This window comes from Xyrauchen texanus, chromosome 26 (assembly GCF_025860055.1).
Source record: "Xyrauchen texanus isolate HMW12.3.18 chromosome 26, RBS_HiC_50CHRs, whole genome shotgun sequence".
NCBI lineage: Eukaryota > Metazoa > Chordata > Actinopteri > Cypriniformes > Catostomidae > Xyrauchen > Xyrauchen texanus.
This window is the reverse complement of record NC_068301.1, coordinates 16,455,597-16,478,914: the sequence shown is the minus strand read 5'-3', so window position 1 is coordinate 16,478,914 and position 23,318 is coordinate 16,455,597. Positions and strand designations below refer to the sequence as shown.

Below are 23,318 nucleotides of genomic sequence, written 5' to 3'. Positions count from 1 at the left end.
TCACTGCAGTCTCACAATCTCAATCAATTAATCTCTGAAATCCTCTACCCTAGCAGTGCAGTATGATAAAAGCTTAATAGGTACTAGCTTAGATAATACTTTTTTGTCACAAAATAACAGAATACTTAAAGTAAATGAAAACAGATGGAACAGCACGACATGGTATGAAAATAATGAGACTTTACAGCTCTCAAAAGATTAAACTCAACGAAACACTGCACAATATTGTACAATATTCAATATTGTGTCATGCGATAGAACCCTCTTAAAGAGACAGTAACCATTTTGCCTTTGTCTTGAACATTTACATTCCAAGTAAATAAAAAGTACAAATGTGTTATTTTTAGACCTTTGTGTCTAGTGTGAGCCTGTACATCTTGAAATAATTATAAACAGTCACAGTTCTACAGTGTTATTATGTGCCTAGATAGTCTTTCAAATAAACATAGTTTACCTAAAAATGAAATTTCTTGCTTTTTAGAAGAAATGCTCAGTTCTGTTGGTCCTTTCAATGCAAGTGAATGGTGATCAGAACTCAAAAGATACAAAAAACATATAATTGCAGCATAAAAGTAATCCATACAACTCCATAATCTATGTATCAGAAGCAATATGACAGGTGTGTGTGAGAAGTAGATCAATATTTAAGTCCTTTTTTACTATAAATTCTCCTCCCTGCCCAGTTGGGGGCAATATGCATATGTAAATCACCAACAACAGAAGAACTCTAAAGAGAGAAGAGCACTGAAAATGAAAATGAAAGTGGAGATTTATAGTAAAAATGACTAATTATTGATCTGTTTCTCACCACTTCTCATTTACTTGCCTTGAATGGATCAGAGCTGAGATATTCTTCTAAACATCTTCATTCATGTTCTGCAGAAGAAAGTCAGGTAGGTAATTATCAAATATCCCTTTAACATTCACTTATTTTGACACACATACAACAAAGTCTTATGACAAGGTGAAAATCTTAGTGAATGCCGTATGTGGTATAATGACATGGAGAGCTTAAAGTAATTGCATATATTGGATATTTTTGCTGTGACCTTGTTTTATTGTTATCATCTTCACCTCCAACCCCCCTTTTGGGTGTGGGCTGACTTGGACATGACATCCCGGGCTGAATATGAATCCCACTCTGGCGCTTGGTCTATTATTCATCTTTTGGATGTAGAAGGTAATTGTATGCAAGGAGGAGGAGGGGTTCTGTAGATGGTATAAATTTCAGTGTGATTATAAACAATTCTTAGGTTTATAAGTGTATTCCAAAGTATGTTTTCCTTATATGTTCTTCATTTACCATCTTTAAAATGAATGTAATGTGATTTTGCTGTTGACAAATTTTCAAACAAGTTGATAAGTAATTTGATAATAAATTATACATTTCCAAGACAATATAGTAGGAATGGGGTGTCAAATATCTTTTCAAAGGAAATTATAAGGAAACTGAGAACCACTGAAAGATGTTTCAATTTTAATCCAATCTTCATTTACTACAAGATCCTATATTTTAATTGTATTTATTTATTTTTTTCATATATATTTTGTTCTTTAATACTGTGTGTGTGTGTGTGTGCTCCATTTTTTATGACTTTTGTCAATATATACTGCCTAATAGTGACTGATCTTGAATTGCAATAAATAATAAAAATAAAAGGATTACAAAATCTTTTTTTTCTGTAGAGCTTAAATATGCATTCAACAAAAACATTCAATGAGAGTTTCATCTTGTCAGACCATTGGAAAATGGCACTGATATCAACAATAAATCCTTAATGACCCAGATGTACATGCTGAATGCGGCAGATACAGTCAGCCTGTGTTTGAGATGGCATACCAGCTGTTCAGCCATGACATCAATAGATTCTATGCACTGTCACTTCCGTATTTGGTCTCAGCCAGCTCAGTTGCATCCGGTACAGTGCCGGAGGCCGTTTTTCCCTATTTTTTTTTGCTATCATTTTTTTTTAGAACAATGCAAATTGTGCAACAAGAGTACGTTACGTACGTAACCTTGGTTCCCTGAGAAGAAGGGAGCAAGACATTGCGTTTATTAACGCAAATGGGGAGTGTCTTCTTACATGACATAGTTGAAACATCTCAACAACCTCTCTACAAGAACACCAATATTCTAATATCATGTTTTGGCGCAAAGCTGTCCGCTATAAAAGCAGGTGCACAAACACCATTTCCTCAGAATTTTGGACTGAGAACAAGGAGCTCATTGCTCGTACCTCAAGAACTCTGAGTCTTGTAGTGCGGCTAGCGTTCGCAATGCCTCATTCCCTTTGTCTCAAGGAACCAAGGTTACGTATGAAACTGTTACGTATACCCTGTCTTGTTTCACTGTTGCCCTTTTGTTTGCCATTTTTGTCACTTTTGCATTCCTTAGTTTTCACTTTTGTCCCTTATGTAACTCCATAGTCTCTTTGTTAGCGTTCGTGTTTTCTGTCATTGTTTTCACCTGTTCTCATTAGTTTGCCTTTTGCTTCTGTTAATCACCTTGTTATCTTGTTTGAGTTCTGTTTGTTCATTGGCCCCTTTGTCCCATGTTTATGTATTTATACCCTGTTTCTTTGTTCAGTCCTTGTCTATCGTTGTTTGTTGTTAGCCTGGTATGTGTTCCCTGCCAGAGTTCTCGGTTTGTTCATGTTTTGGTTTTCAATTTTATGTTTTATTTCCCCATTGAGGGTTGTTCCTTTGTGTTTTCTTGTTTGTTTATTTAATAAAAGTCCTAACTGCAATTGGATCCGCATCTCCTCGTCTGCCTCGCTGCTCAAGCATAACAGAACGATAGACCAAACAATGGATCCAGCGGTTCAGCAAGCGAATTACCAACTGCTCTGCCTGAAACAAGGAACCCGACCGATAGAAGACCACATCCGCGACTTCCTCGTTCTGGCGAGCATTTCGGACTTCCCTGACTTCCCGGACTTCCTTGTGGTCTTCTTTAGGGGCAACCTGTGTGACTGGCTAAAGGAGCAGTTGCCACCGGCAACGCGCCACTGGAAGCTCTGCGACTTCCTGGAGACGACTCTACTAGCGTGCAGCTCACCGCTCCCAGTAGCACCAGTCCCACCTGTCAGCGAACAACCCCCCACGCCAGTGGCATCCCTTGAACCAGCGCGGCCCACTTCGTCAGCCCGGAGGAGGGAGAGAAGACGGGCTTCCGCCTTCCGGCACACGCCTGCCACGGCCAGCGAGCCAGAGCCTGTGTCCACGCCTGCCACGGCCAGCGAGCCAGAGCCTGTGTCCACGCCTGCCACGGCCAGCGAGCCAGAGCCTGTGCCCGCGCCTGCCACGGCCAGCGAGCCAGAGCCCACGCCTGTAGCCTCCGACGTCAGTGAGCCAGCGCCTGTGGTCTCGACCGTCCCTGAGCCAGCGCCTGTGGTCTCGACCGTCCCTGAGCCAGCGCCTGTGGTCTCGACCGTCCCTGAGCCAGCGCCTGTGGTCTCGACCGTCCCTGAGCCAGTGCCAGTAGCCTCGACCGTCCAAGAGCCAGCGCCAGTAGCCATGACCGTCCAAGGGCCAGCGCCAGTGGTCGCGCCCGTCCAAGAGTCAGCTCCTCTCGAGCTTCCCAGAGCTCCGCCTTCCGAGCTTCCCAGAGCTCCGCCCACCGAGCTTCCTAGTACTCTGCCTTCCGAGCCCTCCGAGGTTTCCAGAGCTCCGCCTTCCGAGCTTCCTAGTACTCCGCCTTCCGAGCTTTCCAGAGCTCCGCCTTCCGAGCTTCCTAGTACTCTGCCTTCCGAGCCTTCCGAGCTTTCCAGAGCTCTGCCTCCCGAGCTTCCTAGAGCTCTGTCCTCCGAACTTCCAGAGTTTTCCAGAGCTCTGCCTCCCGAGCCCCCTAGGGCTCCGCCTCTCAAGTCTCTCGAGTCTACCAGGGCTTCGTCTCTCAAGTCTCCCGAGCTTTCCAGAGCTCCTCCTCCTGAGCCTCCTGGGGCTCCGCCTCTCAAGCCTTCCAGGGCTCCGCCTCTCAAGCCAGTGGCCACTCCTCCTCCCAGGCCCCCTGAACCGGTCCTTGCCCCACGGCAATCTCCTAGGCCACCAAGACCGGCCTCTGTCCTGTGGCCACCTCCCAGGTTCCCCAAACCGGCCCTTGGCCCACGGCCTCCTCCTCCCAGGCCCCCTGAACCAGCCCTTGCCTTTTGGCCAGCCCCCATGCCATCTAAACCTGCCCCTGCCCGTTCAACACTTCCCAGACCATCGAAACCTGTCCCTGCCTGGTCGATACCACCCCGGCCTCCTAAACCTGTCCCTTTGTGCCCCCGTGGACTGCCTAGTTGCCCCTTGTGCCCCCGTGGACTGTCTCATCTCCCTTTGTGCCCCCGTGGACTGTCTCATTTCCCCTCGTGGCCCCCCTTGGACTTCCTGCCTGCCCTCTGTGCCCCTTGGACTGCCTCCTTGCTCTTGTGCCCCCGGTCTGCCTGTCTGCCCCCAGTGCCATCATTTTGTTCTCTGTGGGTTTTTTGTCTGTTGTCTTTGTCTTCTAGGATCGTCTGGAAGCCGATCCTTTGAGGGGGGGCTCTGTTACGTATACCCTGTCTTGTTTCACTGTTGCCCTTTTGTTTGCCATTTTTGTCACTTTTGCATTCCTTAGTTTTCAATTTATGTAACTCCATAGTCTCTTTGTTAGCGTTCGTGTTTTCTGTCATTGTTTTCACCTGTCCTCATTAGTTTGCCTTTTGCTTCTGTTAATCACCTTGTTATCTTGTTTGAGTTCTGTTTGTTCATTGGCCCCTTTGTCCCATGTTTATGTATTTATACCCTGTTTCTTTGTTCAGTCCTTGTCTATCATTGTTTGTTGTTAGCCCGGTATGTGTTCCCTGCCAGAGTTCTCTGTTTGTTCGTGTTTTGGTTTTCAATTTTGTTTTATTTCCCCATTGAGGGTTGTTCCTTTGTGTTTTCTTGTTTGTTTATTTAATAAAAGTCCTAACTGCAATTGGATCTGCATCTCCTCGTCTGCCTCGCTGCTCAAGCATAACAGAAACCAAGACGATTCCATTAGACTCAGTACACTTGACATTGCGTTTATTAATGCATATGGGGAACAGAATCCCATTATGCCGCACTACACGACATAAACTTCCAGAGAGGAAACATGACGCTGCAGTCCTGCGGGACAGCAACTGACTTGAGTATGCCACAATGAGTGACCATGTTGGGCCAGGAGGGGAGCACTCAAAATTAATATATGAACTATAGTCATATAATATGAATTAACTCCTTCACGAACCCATTGTTAGGGCTCGCCACGCATCTGCATAATGGATCAGAGGGCAATTTGGTTTGCTCACAGTATGATATAATGCTTTGCTCACTATAGGGAAGCGGTTGTGCATAATGTGTGGGCTTTGAAGAGGAAAAGGGCTCTTTACTGAGAATGTGTGAGCATCTTGTGCAATTGCAACGAGTTCTGCATTTACTGCATTTTTTTTTTTTGCATTTATTTGAGTGCAAGACACAGAAACAACATTTTGAACAATATTGTGAATAACAATATTCCTATCTCAACAAACAGCAATGGGGAGATGGGGCTCGGCGGCAGCAGATGCTGGTACCGCTGGCTCGAAACAGAGCGAGGTCGAACTGGTATAGCCTGTGATTGCTGCTGACACTCAGCAAACTTATTTACACAGCCACCAAAGAGGCCGGCTGCAGACACTGGAGCATCCAACAGAGTGGCTTTTTCCTTATCACTCATTTCTGTGAGGGTCAGCCATACATGTTGATCCTGAACTACCAGATTGCCCATGGACTTGCCGATGGCCTGCGCAGTGACTTTTGTGTAGTGTGAAGTGTGTAGCGGTGCAGAGCTCTTTGAATGTATCTAGATCGAAGCCTTGCTCATCTGTTTGTTTGCTGATCCAGCTTGTCCTGCCGCTGAGTAAGTTTTTCCAGCCAGACCCGACGATTGTCGTCATGTCTTGTAAGGATGTGTGGGGTGTGATTTCCACGCCCTGTTACTCGCTGGGCAGGGGTGTGCCGCTACTGCCTCCTCCACAGGGGGTAGTTGGGCATAATTAGAGAGGATGGTGTCACTGCGCAACCGTGCTGAGAAGGGTGTGCACCAGGACTTCGAGGAAGAATGGGGCAGCTTGACGGCATCCAGACTGCAGAAACCGTTCATCGAGGTGAGACTGTTTAGGTTCCTCTGGGGGAAACCACTCAAGGTTAAGTTCTTCAACCGCCCTTGTAAGGACACGGAGCATCTCCTGGTGCGTGCACACTCCTCGCCCTCGCTGGGGGGAGGGGTGGCACCATCATCCACTGACCACTTCCCTGTTGCAGCGAGAGACATGACATCGTCATTATCATCCCCAGTGTCAGAACTGCTGAAAAAGACGAGGCCGCATGCTCTTTCAGAGGGCCGGAGCTCATCTCGCACATTACATATTGGCAAAGACGTGTTACGTGGAGAGTGAGAGGCTTGCGGGGTGTGTGCCGGCTTAAGGACCACCTCAAATTCATCCTGTTTGACCTTACGGCCCCGCCGTTCCTCCTCATGTGGATCTTTGGGAATCACAGAAAAGGAGGGTGGGAGGGCACGTGAGGCTGAATCGTCCCTCAGAATGCGAGCGATTCGCGAGAGTAATCGCCCTTGTTCTGAGGGACGAGCGTTTTGAAAGCAATATGAGGGCATGTTTTTTTCTAAACATATAAAAACACAGCATGACATCCATTTATGTTAAACACTTCAAACCCATACTATACTATACCATACCCATACATAATATAGACTATAATGAAAAATATCAAAGGTCAGACAATAGATAAAAAAAACTAAGGAATTTACTTTGCTCAGTTTCTGACCCTGCCCAATATTTAATCTCTGGAGTACCCTTTACAGAGGTTTCACCAGCGAGCTGCCTGACCTCTCAGTCCTCCAAGTGGCATATGTAAATAAGGACTTTGCCAGTGCTATTGTCCCTTTAGTCACTATGATTGGGATGTCCAGAAAGGATTAATTGGTGGATTCTGCATTTGGTAAAGTTCAGGCTGGGAGTGTGCTGTCATAACAGCCAACATTACTCCCCATCAAGATGCCCACTGCAGACACCTCTGCCACTTGTTGGTTACAGCCTTGAGCCATATGTCTGCTTATTTATCCATAGCCATCATGGCCATCTACACATGAGGTCACTGGCAGTAACTTTTGAAATGGCTCACAAGAATGAGTGTGCCACCAAAGACCAGAGTGCATCGCTGGAGTGGCACTCTGTCAGAAATCCTTAGGTAACATCGTCACATTTCAGGGAGGTTGGAAGAATCTACAGAGGAACTCGTCAGACAACATATATGAAGAGAGGCCTTGAAATGGAATCTGCAGTGGTTAAGGAATACTGTTTGTTGGGAGAAGTGACATTCTTAATCCACCCAGATTCACCTTGGCTTAGGGCCTCACCTGATTGTATTATTTTTGCACCTACAGCTCACCAAGTTTTTGGCCTTTTAGAGATAAAATGCCCAAATGTAAAAAATGGTGTGGACTGCCCTTACTGCCCTTTTCACAATGGCACCACAGGACTGAAACAACAGCATGCTTACTACTGGCAAGTTCAAGGCCAAATGCTGATCTCAGGATTGGACTGTGATTTTGTTGTATATGCACAGGAAGAAATGATTATCCAGCGCATCTACAAAGACAGCAGAATGTTTCAAAGCATCTGAGAGAGGGCTGACTATTTCTTTTTTCTCTCTCTCTCTCTCTTTTTTTTTTTTTTTTTTTTTTAACTTTTTCCTGCCAAGATACCTACTACAGATATAAAAATGACACAAGTAATAGTTTAACATTGTATAAATTTTTTATTTTTTTTTTGTAAATGTTTAACACTGTATATTTACATTGGATATTTATTTAATACAGCATTGCAGGTAAGACTGTATCAGAGGTATTTATAGTTACATGTTTACATTACAGCAGGTAACACTGTATCAAAGGTATTTATATTTACAGCATTGCAGGTAACACTGCCTCAAAGGTATTTATATTTACATGTTTACTTTACAGCATTGCAGGTAACACTGCCTCAAAGGTATTTCTATTTACATGTTTACATTACAGCATTGCAGGTAACACTGCCTCAAAGATATTTATATTTACATGTTTACTTTACAGCGTCGCAGGTAACACTGCATCAAAGGTATTTATATTTACATGTTTACTTTACAGCGTCGCAGGTAACACTGCATCAAAGGTATTTATATTTACATGTTTACATTACAGCGTCGCAGGTAACACTGCCTCAAAGGTATTTATATTTACATTTGTACATTACAGCGTCGCAGGTAACATTGCCTCAAAGGTATTTATATTTACATTTGTACATTACAGCGTCGCAGGTAACACTGCCTCAAAGGTATTTATATTTACATTTGTACATTACAGTGTCGCAGGTAACACTGCATCAAAGGTATTTATATTTACATGTTTACTTTACAGCGTCGCAGGTAACACTGCATCAACGGTATTACATGTTTACTTTACAGCGTCGCAGGTAACACTGCATCAAAGGTATTTATATTTACATGTTTACTTTACAGCGTCGCAGGTAACACTGCATCAAAGGTATTTATATTTACATGTTTACATTACAGCATCGCAGGTAACACTGCCTCAAAGGTATTTATATTTACATTTGTACATTACAGTGTCGCAGGTAACACTGCATCAAAGGTATTTATATTTACATGTTTACTTTACAGCGTCGCAGGTAACACTGCATCAACGGTATTACATGTTTACTTTACAGCGTCGCAGGTAACACTGCATCAAAGGTATTTATATTTACATGTTTACATTACAGCATCGCAGGTAACACTGCCTCAAAGGTATTTATATTTACATTTGTACATTACAGTGTCGCAGGTAACAACTGCATCAAAGGTTTTTTTTATTTACATGTGCACATTATTTACATTTGTACAAATAAAAGCACATTGATCCATCACCAACAACAAGTGTTGCGTATAGGTGAAATTCAATCCTTAGCCCATGCTTTCAATAGGGGTCCATTTTGATGACAAGGAGGCAAGCAACTGTTTATAGCTGGTTGTGGCTATTCTATGACTCTCTTTGTTCATCATTTAACAAGAAAGCCACTTAAACTGCTCTGTTGATTAATGAAAATATGGTTTCATTTTAAGAGTTACCTCCTGATTTCCTGAAGGTGATAATTTTATCAATGTATTTTTAAGTTTCATATTATTTATTTCTATTTTTTTATTAATGTATTGTTTGTTTGTAATTTCTAATGCTTTAGATGTTTTGTGAATAATTTTTCATTTTAGTAGATTATCTGTTTATTGTATCTTGTTTTACTGTACTGTTTTGCCTTGCTCTACCTCGAATTTCCTGTTTTCTTAAGTGTTTTTTAATTATTTTGTGTGTGTGTCCTGTAGTTTTTTGTTCAATAAAAAAATAAAAAATGAAAAGAAAAGCTGGTTGCGGCGAACCCGGAATTCTAATTCGACATGTGGGTCGGGATTCCCTCCAGTGGGTCGGGAATTGGCTGGTTAGCAGGCGCCTGTTTGCACCTGCTGGTAGATGCTGGAACTACACTACCCGATGGCAAAAGACATGTTTTCAATACTAGCTGTGATTTATGACGAAATAAATGTTCTGTCGATCTGTCCTACCTTGTCAGTTTTTCCTAACGTAGCGCAAAATTATAGCCATATCTATCGGTTCATCCTACCACATCGTAAAATCCTACTGCGCACTTCTGCTTCGCGTCTGTGACTACATAAAATAATTCAGTGTAACTTTGCCGAATTATTCTTATTAGGCCATGGTAGGGTGATTTTACAGCGCAAAGTAACGGTACCTCATCATATTGTAATAAATAAATAAACGGGTACTCATCAGATTGTCCTACCACCAGTAATAAATAAACAGGTAGGATGATTTTACAGTGCAGAATACCTCATCAGATTGTCCTACCAGTAATAAATAAACAGGTAGGATGATTTTACAGTGCAGAATACCTCATCAGATTGTCCTACCAGTATGAAATAAACAGGTAGGATGATTTTACAGTGCAGAATACCTCATCAGATTGTCCTACCAGTAATAAATAAACGGGTAGGATGATTTTACAGTGCAGAATACCTCATCAGATTGTCCTACCAGTAATAAATAAACGGGTAGGATGATTTTACAGTGCAGAATACCTCATCAGATTGTCCTACCAGTAATAAATACACAGATAGGATGATTTTACAGTGCAGAATACCTCATCAGATTGTCCTACCAGTAATAAATAAACAGGTAGGATGATTTTACAGTGCAGAATACCTCATCAGATTGTCCTACCAGTATGAAATAAACAGGTAGGATGATTTTACGGTGCAGAATACCTCATCAGATTGTCCTACCAGTAATAAATAAACGGGTAGGATGATTTTACGGTGCAGAATACCTCATCAGATTGTCCTACCAGTAATAAATACACGGGTAGGATGATTTTACGGTGCAGAATACCTCATCAGATTGTCCTACCAGTAATAAATAAACGGGTAGGATGATTTTACGGTGCAGAATACCTCATCAGATTGTCCTACCAGTAATAAATAAACGGGTAGGATGATTTTACAGTGCAGAATACCTCATCAGATTGTCCTACCAGTAATAAATAAACGGGTAGGATGATTTTACAGTGCAGAATACCTCATCAGATTGTCCTACCAGTAATAAATAAACGGGTAGGATGATTTTACAGTGCAGAATACCTCATCAGATTGTCCTACCAGTAATAAATAAACGGGTAGGATGATTTTACAGTGCAGAATACCTCATCAGATTGTCCTACCAGTAATAAATAAACGGGTAGGATGATTTTACAGTGCAGAATACCTCATCAGATTGTCCTACCAGTAATAAATAAACGGGTAGGATGATTTTACAGTGCAGAATACCTCATCAGATTGTCCTACCAGTAATAAATAAACGGGTAGGATGATTTTACAGTGCAGAATACCTCATCAGATTGTCCTACCAGTAATAAATAAACGGGTAGGATGATTTTACAGTGCAGAATACCTCATCAGATTGTCCTACCAGTAATAAATAAACGGGTAGGATGATTTTACAGTGCAGAATACCTCATCAGATTGTCCTACCAGTAATAAATACACGGGTAGGATGATTTTACAGTGCAGAATACCTCATCAGATTGTCCTACCAGTAATAAATAAACGGGTAGGATGATTTTACAGTGCAGAATACCTCATCAGATTGTCCTACCAGTAATAAATAAACGGGTAGGATGATTTTACAGTGCAGAATACCTCATCAGATTGTCCTACCAGTAATAAATAAACGGGTAGGATGATTTTACAGTGCAGAATACCTCATCAGATTGTCCTACCAGTAATAAATAAACGGGTAGGATGATTTTACAGTGCAGAATACCTCATCAGATTGTCCTACCAGTAATAAATAAACGGGTAGGATGATTTTACAGTGCAGAATACCTCATCAGATTGTCCTACCAGTAATAAATACACGGGTAGGATGATTTTACAGTGCAGAATACCTCATCAGATTGTCCTACCAGTAATAAATACACGGGTAGGATGATTTTACAGTGCAGAATACCTCATCAGATTGTCCTACCAGTAATAAATACACGGGTAGGATGATTTTACAGTGCAGAATACCTCATCAGATTGTCCTACCAGTATGAAATAAACAGGTAGGATGATTTTACAGTGCAGAATACCTCATCAGATTGTCCTACCAGTAATAAATACACGGGTAGGATGATTTTACAGTGCAGAATACCTCATCAGATTGTCCTACCAGTAATAAATAAACAGGTAGGATGATTTTACGGTGCAGAATACCTCATCAGATTGTCCTACCAGTAATAAATAAACAGGTAGGATGATTTTACAGTGCAGAATACCTCATCAGATTGTCCTACCAGTATGAAATAAACAGGTAGGATGATTTTACAGTGCAGAATACCTCATCAGATTGTCCTACCAGTATGAAAAATAAACAGATAGGATGATTTGACAGTCTACGTTTTTAATCTGTAGTCCCTGGACAGATGTTACAAACTTACCCTAAAACAGATGATAATGTAAATTGATGATGTAAATTGAATAAATAAGATTAGATATTGAGATAATTTATAATCAAGCAGAACAATATAGAAAAGAGATTATTAATCAAATTCATTGAGGCACAATACAAAACAAGTAAAACAATAAAATTAGTTATTAATATAAATATGAACTAAATAAGACCACATTGTGCTGCAGACTGTTATCAATGCAAATGATAAAGGGAAATACACTCAAACTATACTACACATTTTTTGCACATAAATACATTTAGGCTATTAAAGTTGCAACATTTAAAATGTGCCCATCTATTGCAGCGCTCACACTGTACCTGGAAATAAAAGAGATGAATATATTTGTAAATTAGTTCTTTTAAAACAATATGAAAAGAAAAATTAAAAAAAATTACCTTTTCATTTAAATACCAAAATTCTACCAAAAAAAAAAAAACATGGCACATAAAGTTAAACTATTACTTTTTGTGTGTGTATTATAAGTTGTATACCATTTCAATCATGCTTTCATTGGGGTCGTCTTCCAGCATGCTGCAAAGCACACAGTACTCCTCTGCATTACCTATAAATTTGGTAACATTAAAAAGATAAATATGAATTCATTGGACAATCATATCATAGTGCACTAAATGTCACCATAAACACCATGAAAAATACTATCTCAGACCTGTTCTGAAATAACATTAAATCATTCTTGCATTACTTTTTGAATCCTTGAAGTTATTTTCTACTCTATGATTTTCTTCTCTATCTCCTCTGTATATTTGGATATTCTTACTTGATTAAATACATGTTTCAGAGTGAAGATAGCATCTACAGAGGTGTACTACATGACATACTGTACATTACAATACATGCATTACTACGGTATTACAGAATTAAAACAGCACTCACCTCGACATCCAAGAAGTGCGCAGGCTACTTTAATGCGTGCTGAGCTGACAGCTTCAGGCGTAGTCTGAACATCGCTGATCGTTCCTGTCAGCAGGTATCGTTCAGCAAACTGAAACATTAATTGACAGATGATTTAACTCAATTCATTATAACATTTCCAGACCTGAAGCCACTTGTGCAAATATATGAACACATACATTCAATACCAATACTCCACAACTGCTGGAATCCATCTGCTGGTCGTGCTTCAGGGTCCGTAATTGCCACTGGGCTGTTTGCCCATCACACCTCAGTTTTAAAAAATTCCTATGTGGTCGAGACCTTTGTACTGTTTAGAATCGAATAGCATTAAAAAAAAAAGAATTAAAAAAAGATGAAACAGTTCTAACAAGGTTACCTCCAGTTCCGCAGAATTTTATGTCCATAAGAACATTCATTTCCCATTGGGTCAATCAGAAGGAGCGTTTTTTCAGGCATGTTGATAATCTAGAATATAATGTCATGTAATCATAAATAAGGTTTTGGAATATTTTTAGACCACTAACAACTCGAACTCTCCCACCATCTAGCTTTAAAATTAATCCCGAGTATTCTATTGGACAATAGCCCAAGATCACTAAATCAGTAAAGTAAAAAACATTTTCTATAATCTCACTTGCAACGTACTTTGACAAATACACACACACCACAAGAATCCAATGTGCTCCAACATTCACAGGGCACAGCCAAATGTCCTCAATGGGAAACTTCATCTGTGAAAAGTGTTTAATAACAAGTTTGTGATGGTTCCAAAATACGTAAATAATATCTACTTTATTACTTTCTGGAAAGCTAAATTACCTTCCCTAGGCATCTGAACTGTCCAGCAAACAACGAACGAGCAACAACTGCACAAAGCTGGTGTATGTGGTTCTGAAAAAAAAAAATTTTTTGTAAGTACATCAAATTAAATTAGTGTTCCTAAATAAGTAGACATTCTATACACACCTGTTGTTTTTCAACGACCAGGTTTACATTAAATAAACGAAAAATAAACATGAATATAAACAAAATAAACTTTTTCAATTAGGTGACTCTTAAAATCAAGTTCTAGGTTTATAAGTCATTTAGACAACCAGCCGATTGGAAAGAAAGGCCACCCATAGCATAAATAACTTACTTCATCAGAAAGCCACTCGGTCCCTTGCAGTGAGTGAAAAGAAGAGTCATAGAGCTTATATGGCCCAACAACTGCTTCAACCTGACCAGTGACATTTGCAGCCCAGACCTTCATTACTGAAAAAGAAAGACAAAGTTAGTGTTGTCAATAATTTTTCTAATTAATCAACTTTACAGGGCCAGCGAGCCAACATAAAATGAATTTGGCAAAATGAACGTGCCAAACAGTCAAGGCCGTAGGTTTGGTCTTTACGTTGGAAGACAACAATCCACCCCCTACCCCCACATCGGTAGTTTATAATATGAAAAATAATGTGATCGAGTTCTCTGAAGTATTAGGAAGGACAATTCTGTCCTCCTAAAATATTGGTAGGGACATGTCTCTCCCTACCATCCATATGCAAACCTACGCCCTTGCAAACAGTCATCATATCAAAAGTGTACACTGTAAGGAAACCGATTACCTCAATTCATATAAGTTTATAAAAAACAATAGTTATGAGTACTCTGAACTTATTTTAATCGAGTCCACTAAAACAGTAATATTTCTTAATACACAATTAAACTTTACACTGCATTTAATACTGTATATACAGTGAGGAAAATAAGTATTTGAACACCCTGCTATTTTGCAAGTTCTCCCACTTAGAAATCATGGAGGGGTCTGAAATTGTCATCGTAGGTGTATGTCCACTGTGAGAGACATAATCTAAAAAAGAAAATCCAGAAATCACAATGTATGATTTTTTAACTATTTATTTGTATGATACAGCTGCAAATAAGTATTTGAACACCTGAGAAAAACAATGTTAATATTTGGTAAAGTAGCCTTTGTTTGCAATTACAGAGGTCAAACGTTTCCTGTAGTTTTTCACCAGGTTTGCACACACTGCAGGAGGGATTTTGGCCCACTCCTCCACACAGATATTCTCTAGATCAGTCAGGTTTCTGGGCTGTCGCTGAGAAACACGGAGTTTGAGCTCCTTCCAAAGAGTCTCTATTGGGTTTAGGTCTGGAGACTGGCTAGGCCACGCCAGAACCTTGATATGCTTCTTACAGAGCCACTCCTTGGTTATCCTGGCTGTCTAATTCGGGTCATTGTCATGTTGGAAGACCCAGCCTCGACCCATCTTCAATGCTCTAACTGAGGGAAGGATGTTGTTCCCCAAAATCTCGCCATACATGGCCCCGGTCATCCTCTCCTTAATACAGTGCAGTCGCCCTGTCCCATGTGCAGAAAAACACCCCCAAAGCATGATGCTACCACCCCCATGCTTCACAGTAGGGATGGTGTTCTTGGGATGGTACTCATCATTCTTCTTCCTCCAAACACGGTTAGTGGAATTATGACCAAAAAGTTCTATTTTGGTCTCATCTGACCACATGACTTTCTCCCATGGCTCCTCTGGTCATCCAAATGGTCATTGGCAAACTTAAGACGGGCCTTGACATGTGCTGGTTTAAGCAGGGGAACCTTCCGTGCCATGCATGATTTCAAACCATGACGTCTTAGTGTATTACCAACAGTAACCCTGGAAACGGTGGTCCCAGCTCTTTTCAGGTCATTGGCCAGCTCCTCCCGTGTAGTTCTGGGCTGATTTCTCACCTTTCTTAGGATCATTGAGACCCCACGAGGTGAGATCTTGCATGGAGCCCCAGTCCGAGGGAGATTGACAGTCATGTTTAGCTTCTTCCATTTTCTAATGATTGCTCCAACAGTGGACCTTTTTTCACCAAGCTGCTTGGCAATTTCCCGTAGCCCTTTCCAGCCTTGTGGAGGTGTACAATTTTGTCTCTAGTGTCTTTGGACAGCTCTTTGGTCTTGGCCATGTTAGTAGTTGGATTCTTACTGATTGTATGGGGTGGACAGGTGTCTTTATGCAGCTAACGACCTCAAACAAGTGCATCTAATTTAGGATAATAAATGGAGTGGAGGTGGACATTTTAAAGGCAGACTAACAGGTTTTTGAGGGTCAGAATTCTAGCTGATAGACAGGTGTTCAAATACTTATTTGCAGCTGTATCATACAAATAAATAGTTAAAAAATCATACATTGTGATTTCTGGATTTGTTTTTTTAGATTATGTCTCTCACAGTGGACATGCACCTACGATGACAATTTCAGACCCCTCCATGATTTCTAAGTGGGAGAACTTGCAAAATAGCAGGGTGTTCAAATACTTATTTTCCTCACTGTAGCTGAAACTTCACTTTACTGAGTAAAAACAGTGAAATGACAAACTTTAAATGAACTCAGAGCACTTACAGTTACTGCTAGCTCACAATATCACACCAAGTCAAATCCAATGAGTTAAGCTAACTCATTACATTTGAGGAAACTTATTACCTCAATTAATTTAAGTTTATAACAAACAATAGTTATGAGTACTCTGAAATTATTTCAGTTGAGTTCACTAAAAGTAGATATTGCAGTGAAGAAATTAAGTGATTAATTAAGTGATTGTTGAGCATTAATGATGAACACCTGCTGTTAACAAGCAGAATCACTGAAGGAAAGAGAAATAAAGTGAAGTTTCAGCTATATACAGTATTAAATGCAGTGTAAATTTAATTGTGTATTAAGAAATATTATTGTTTTAGTAAACTCGAATAAAATAAGTTATGTTAAAATGAGTACTCATAACTATTGTTTTTTATAAACTTAAATAAATTGAGGTAATCGGTTTCCTCAAATGAAATGAGTTAGCTTAACTTGTTGGGTTTTACAGTGTATATATACACTCACCTAAAGGATTATTAGGAACACCATACTAATACTGTGTTTAACCCCCTTTCGCCTTCAGAACTGCCTTAATTCTACGTGGCATTGATTCAACAAGGTGCTGAAAGCATTCTTTAGAAATGTTGGCCCATATTGATAGGATAGCATCTTGCAGTTGATGGAGATTTGTGGGATGCACATCCAGGGCACGAAGCTCCCGTTCCACCACATCCCAAAGATGCTCTATTGGGTTGAGATCTGGTGACTGTGGGGGCCATTTTAGTACAGTGAACTCATTGTCATGTTCAAGAAACCAATTTGAAATGATTCGAGCTTTGTGACATGGTGCATTATCCTGCTGGAAGTAGCCATCAGAGGATGGGTACATTGTGGCCATAAAGGGATGGACATGGTCAACAACAATGATCAGGTAGGCCGTGGCATTTAAACGATGCCCAATTGGCACTAAGGGGCCTAAAGCGTGCCAAGAAAACATCCCCCACACCATTACACCACCACCACCACCAGCCTGCACAGTGGTAACAAGGCATGATGAATCCATGTTCTCATTCTGTTTACGCCAAATTCTGACTCTACCATCTGAATGTCTCAACAGAAATCGAGACTCATCAGACCAGGCAACATTTTTCCAGTCTTCAACTGTCCAATTTTGGTGAGCTCTTGCAAATTGTAGCCTCTTTTTCCTATTTGTAGTGGAGATGAGTGGTACCCAGTGGGGTCTTCTGCTGTTGTAGCCCATCCGCCTCAAGGTTGTGCGTGTTGTGGCTTCACAAATGCTTTGCTGCATACCTCGGTTGTAACGAGTGGTTATTTCAGGCAAAGTTGCTCATCTATCAGCTTGAATCAGTCGGCCCATTCTCCTCTGACCTCTAGCATCAACAAGGCATTTTCGCCCACAGGACTGCCGCATACTGGATGTTTTTCCCTTTTCACACCATTCTTTGTAAACCCTAGAAATGGTTGTGCGTGAAAATCCCAGTAACTGAGCAGATTGTGAAATACTCAGACCGGCCCGTCTGGCACCAACAACCATGCCACGCTCAAAATTGCTTAAATCACGTTTCTTTCCCATTCTGACATTCAGTTTGGAGTTCATGAGATTGTCTTGACCAGGACCACACCCCTAAATGCATTGAAGCAACTGCCATGTGATTGGTTGATTAGATAATTGCATTAATGAGAAATTGAACAGGTGTTCCTAATAATTCTTTAGGTGAGTGTATATATAAAAAAAAAAATTTAATGGGGCTGTGTCTTTTTTATGATTTATTGGTTATTATGTCCACTTCCTATAAATAACGGTGACCTGTGACCAACAGGTCAAAATGGCCACCATGATTTAAACACTGCAAGCAAGCAACCATGACAACAAGACCAAACTGGTCAGGTAGGCCAAACTGGCAACTAAGGGTGAACTGAGATCTCTGTAAATATAAAACCTTGTTCCTCTGAGATTTGGTTTGCATCTGATGGGAACTTTATTGCTGGCTCTTCATCTGTTGGGGTTAATTTTACCTCCTTGATGTACCCATTTGTTTGGTCAAGCATTTTAGGGGCAACTTGAATAACAGAAGGTCTTTGTAATGCTGAATCTTCTTGGAACTTCTCAGAATAATTTACCTTGGTCACAGAATGCTGAGGGCTGAGTGTAGGTGCAACAGTGCAAGGAGGCATCTTGCAAGAACTGTTACTCTCTGTAGACCCACTGGAGACTGAGATACCAGAACAGTCATCAGGCACCTTTCCAATTTGGCTTCTTCTGTATGGTGTAATGTGACCAATGCTATATTTAGTTTTTAAAGTAATCCCTCCAGGTTTGTTTAATGTGACAAGTTTGCCACTGAGTCTCTCAATGATGTAGGGTCCTGAGAAGTCAGGTTCAATCCTTCCTCCTTTTCTTCCACGCTTCCTCATATTCATCAGAAGAACCTCATCACCAACATTGTAAATCAAGTCTTTGTACTTCTTCTGGACCTTTTTAGCATATGCTTCCTTCTGTTTCTCCTGTGATTTACCAATGTTTTCTTCTGCCTGTTTTTTGGCCTCATCTCTCTTTTTTTATCGCAAACTACATAATCACTAAAACTTGATTCCACAGGGAGACTGATGGTGGAAAGCTAAAAAACAAGGCAATATAATTGAAGCAATATAAATTCAATTTTGAACTATTTAAAATTTCACATGTGCATGTGATGAAAAGCCCATGGTAGCATGAGAAGAGGTCCTTTGCTAAAAACATGGTTGTTTTCTATTCACAACAAACTGTTAGGAATATTAGTGACCCTTATTGTCTGTTGTGGAACAAGGTCCAACAAATATGATCATTACCAGTTTAAGATCAAAGGTTTTATAACAGGTGTTAAAATTTAATACAGTTAATCAATCCAGGGTACCAATAATAAAAACGATATTTACTGTATGAATAGTTTTGCAAAAAAAAAACATTAAGTTTTGCATCATCTACTACAGTACCCACTGGAAATGATTCCAAGGCTAAATTTACTTTATGCACAATTCTTCTGACGCTAGTATGACAACATTGCTGAAATGACTCCATAAGCACACTCACTGGCATTTCAACAGGATCTCTGCAGGGAATACTGCCTCTCTCCCATACATTAAAAGAAAAGGGGAGTGTTTTGTGGTGGTGTGGACCTTTGATCTTAAAGAAAACAAGGTGGCATCCAGATAGACATCCCAGTCATTCTGCTGGTCGTTAACCAATTTCTTGAGGGCTCTAAAATGAAACATAAGGGGGAATTGTTTTTGTTTTTTAGAAGGCTTATAAACTTGGCGTATGAAAGCCTTTTTAGGAACGCATTTATAACTTATTTGGTGCCTTGAAGCAGAAGATGGGTCAAAATGTCATGGGGGCGGGGGTGCCTTAACTTTTCCTGACCTAGGTACATACAATAAAAAACCGTACCGTTTAATGTTGTCGTTGGTCTTTTCATCCAGGCCATTCGTTTGAGGATGATAAGCTGCTGTCACACTTCTTTTGATGCACAACATTTCACAAAGCCTGTGGTTAAGCTTACAAAATAAAGGGAAAAAAATCACTGTGAGTAAAAGTAGTTGAATACATGTACTGTATGTGCAAAGGAAATAACAACTCTTGAAAATCTAAAAACAAAGACATTGAGGCTAAACCTAAATCACCTTAATACTGATAATTTTAAATACAGTTACATCATTTACAAATTCCCTTCCCTGATCTGAGAGAATTCTCTGGGGACAACCATGCCTATAAATGATGGAACAGAGATGTCTTCCAACTTCAGCAGCTGTCTTGGTTTTTAAAGAAAAAGCCTCAACCCACTTAGAGAAATAGTCTGTGGCTGTGAGGATGTATTTAAAGCCATCTGCAGTTTCAGGTAATGGTCCAGTTAAATACATATATATATATATATATACAGTGCCGTAAATCAATGGGGGAAAATTAACTAGATGAATCAAATGTTTGATGTGATTAATTGTAATTACAAACATTACATATAAATTTTATATATTTTATAATGTAATAATTTCACAGTTGATCTCCAAATTAATGCAGAAACAACATAGAGTATAATTTTAATATTTGGCGTATTTTTATGAATGAAAACTGCTGTCACTTTAAGACCTGCCGCTCCTGACAGAGACGCGGATCTCATACGCCTCACACTCTTTACGTTCATTTGATACTTTATTTAATTAATTTAAGACTGATCTTATGGGGACACTCGACAAAACGGACATTTTGGTGTGTGTTTATATTTTACACCAAACAATCAAATCATATGCCCCGCCCATATCTAGCCTAACGTTTTCATGAAAAATTCTACAAGACGATCAATGGTGCTAGCTGGCTTTATATGAATGTGACCGTAAACAGTTCTCATTACTGCTATATATCTTGGTATAATAAAAATTTACATAAATAGTAAAAAACTTACCTCACATGAAGAAGTTCTCACACGTAGTAAAAAATTATGGGCGTGTTGTTCAGCGTGACAAAAATGACGCGCTATTGATGTGCGCATGCGCAGTAAGCCCTGGTAGGACAATCTGACGGGTAGGATGGAATGTCAGGACACCGGAACTGGGCGGCCAAGAGCAAAGATGGCAGCTTTTCATTTCGCTAGCTTTCTGGGAAGCCTGCGCTAGCTGAATGGGGATGCCAACGGTTAGCTCTCTCCAGATATTTTTATAGCTTCCATGGGTTCCCTATGGATTATCAGCGCCAGAGTTCAGAAGGCTGACCACCGAAGGGAAGAAACTGTTCCTGAGTCTAGGGTGTCTTTTATGATATTTCTCGAAAATAAGGTCTATGTTAAACATTACTTGACGACAGCCAAATAGATGCCCCACTCAGAGTTCCAGGTGGACGCGGGTGGGTTTCGCGTGAAGTGATCATCTGTGTTCCACAACTGCTTTCGGGTCCTTGAATAACGTAAGATGGTGCCCCACGCTTACTGCGTCTGCTTATAGGAGCGGCGATACTGCTTGGCGAAATATGGACGTTTTTTTTCTTCAACATAAATAACACACAGGCATACCTCAAACGTGAAATTTGAAGCCGTCATATGCTTTTAACAAAAATATGTTATTCGGGCTTCAAAATTCACATTTGAGGTATAACTGTGTGTATTTTCTGTTGTCGAACACAACATCTGCCTATCGTCAAGTAATGTTTACCCCAGACCTTATTTTACACATAATTTCCAAAACCCCATAATAAAAACCTATAGGAAAATCCAGAGGGAACCCTTGGAAGTTATTGGATTACAAGCTTAACTGCTCTCTTACTGCTTCTGTCATGGTAGTATGTGTATGTAGTATTCCATTTCGAACACAACCTCAGAAAATTGTCCAGAAGGTAACTGTCCAGATGCCAAAGTCTCGCGACCTTGTTGAACTGGTTTAAGCGTGGAAATGGTCATTTAAATTAATGGCCAGGGGGAAACTAACCCTTTTGGTACCAGTTTTATCAATTTTACCCACTTTCAGAAGATCGAATGTGTTAAAGTTATTTTAGGCTAAAATTATTTTATGTTACTGTCTTTATTTAACCTAAACAAGGTTTTGTGAGAGCTCTTGTTTTAATAAAATTTGTGGAAATGGGCAGACAATGAAGCTCTAGTCTGGCAGATCAAAAATAGTCTGACACAGGGTTGAGCTGTAACGGAATACATGTAACAACGTTACGTATTCAGAATACAAAAATTAAGTAACTGTATTCAGCCTCTGTTACATCTTCAAGTACCTTTAATTAAAATACAGTTACTTAATAAAATTCTGTTAGAATAGTTTTAGAAAAACTTCTCTCATAATAACCACAAAATAAGGTGAGAAAAGTGAGAAACTTGATTGTTTTTCTGAACAGCCCAGATGCATACTGCACACTTCTCTCACTCTCTCTTCCCCAGAGCAGCAGTGTTGCCAGGGTTTCATGCCAAATTGGGCTAATTTGAAAACACAATCGCGGGTTAAAGTTATAGAAAGTGTTGGGTAGTAACCGAATACATGTAACGGGATTATGTATTTAAAATACAAAATATAAGTAACTGTATTCCACTACAGTTACAATTTAAATAATTGGTAATTATAATATAGTTACATTCAAATAGTATTTTGATTACTGAAGAGATTACTTTGTATTTTATTCTAATTTGTTTAATTTAATATTTAGTGCTTTCAGATGGAAACATTTATACATATAAATTATGTGATCCAAAGTGCATTTGAACAGCGGTGAAACACTTTCTATGTAGGCCTATGTTTGGAGCACAAGAAATAGAAATAAACCTTGTGTAAATTGTCAGATTTACGCTAAGCTAAAATGCTATTTCTAGCAATTTTACATGCACGTGTTACTAGGCACTTATCAAGAACATTCCGTTTGGATCATAATTTATTTTATCTAGTAAGACCTTTGATATTAGGACAAAAATCATATTCTTGATAATAATTTAAGTATTACTTTCCTGTAAAAATATCTAAAAATTCTTAAAACAATATCAGTTTGATTTATCTTATTTTAGAAACAACACTGCATAAGATATTTTGGTTTTTCAGATAATGTATTTTTAACGTGTATTTTGTCTTACTGTACTGGCAGAATTTTTATAGTCAAAACAAGTGAAAAAATCTACCAGTACTGAAGAAGTAATCCAAAGTATTTAGACTACATTACTGACCTTGAGTAATCTAACAGATTTTACAGCATGTATTCTGTAATCTGTAGTGGAATACATTTCAATATATGAGTATATTATATGAGTTATGGTTTTGGGGATGCTTTAAAAATTGATTGCAGTCACCAAAGTTTTTGATGATATACACTAAATATTGAAAATACAGCGTCTTAGTCATATAGTACAATGATTCTGGGATTGAATATCTGGCAATCGCATTGGAATATTGTTATCTTCATCAGCATTTTGCAAAATTCGTC

General features: G+C 39.7%; 1 protein-coding gene across 4 annotated transcripts; it reads right to left on the bottom strand.

The window, feature by feature from the left end:
- Nucleotides 1-12,036: 12,036 nt before the first annotated feature.
- Nucleotides 12,037-20,880, bottom strand: LOC127620216 (uncharacterized). Of its 4 annotated transcripts, none has more exons than XM_052093356.1 (10): nt 20,818-20,880; nt 19,809-19,915; nt 14,140-14,255; nt 13,821-13,892; nt 13,667-13,732; nt 13,378-13,466; nt 13,178-13,286; nt 12,981-13,089; nt 12,578-12,648; nt 12,037-12,403 (listed from the first exon to the last, which is right to left on the bottom strand). In XM_052093356.1, the coding sequence occupies exons 2-10, from the start codon at nt 19,843-19,845 to the stop codon at nt 12,311-12,313; spliced, it is 762 nt and encodes a 253-aa protein (XP_051949316.1). In that variant the 5' UTR covers nt 19,846-19,915; nt 20,818-20,880; the 3' UTR covers nt 12,037-12,310. The 4 variants fall into 4 exon arrangements, 3 of the variants coding, with proteins under 3 accessions (XP_051949316.1, XP_051949317.1, XP_051949318.1); XM_052093357.1 differs by lacking the exon at nt 20,818-20,880 and adding an exon at nt 20,072-20,169; XR_007967685.1 differs by having other exon boundaries at nt 13,178-13,466; nt 13,647-13,732.
- Nucleotides 20,881-23,318: the final 2,438 nt, after the last annotated feature.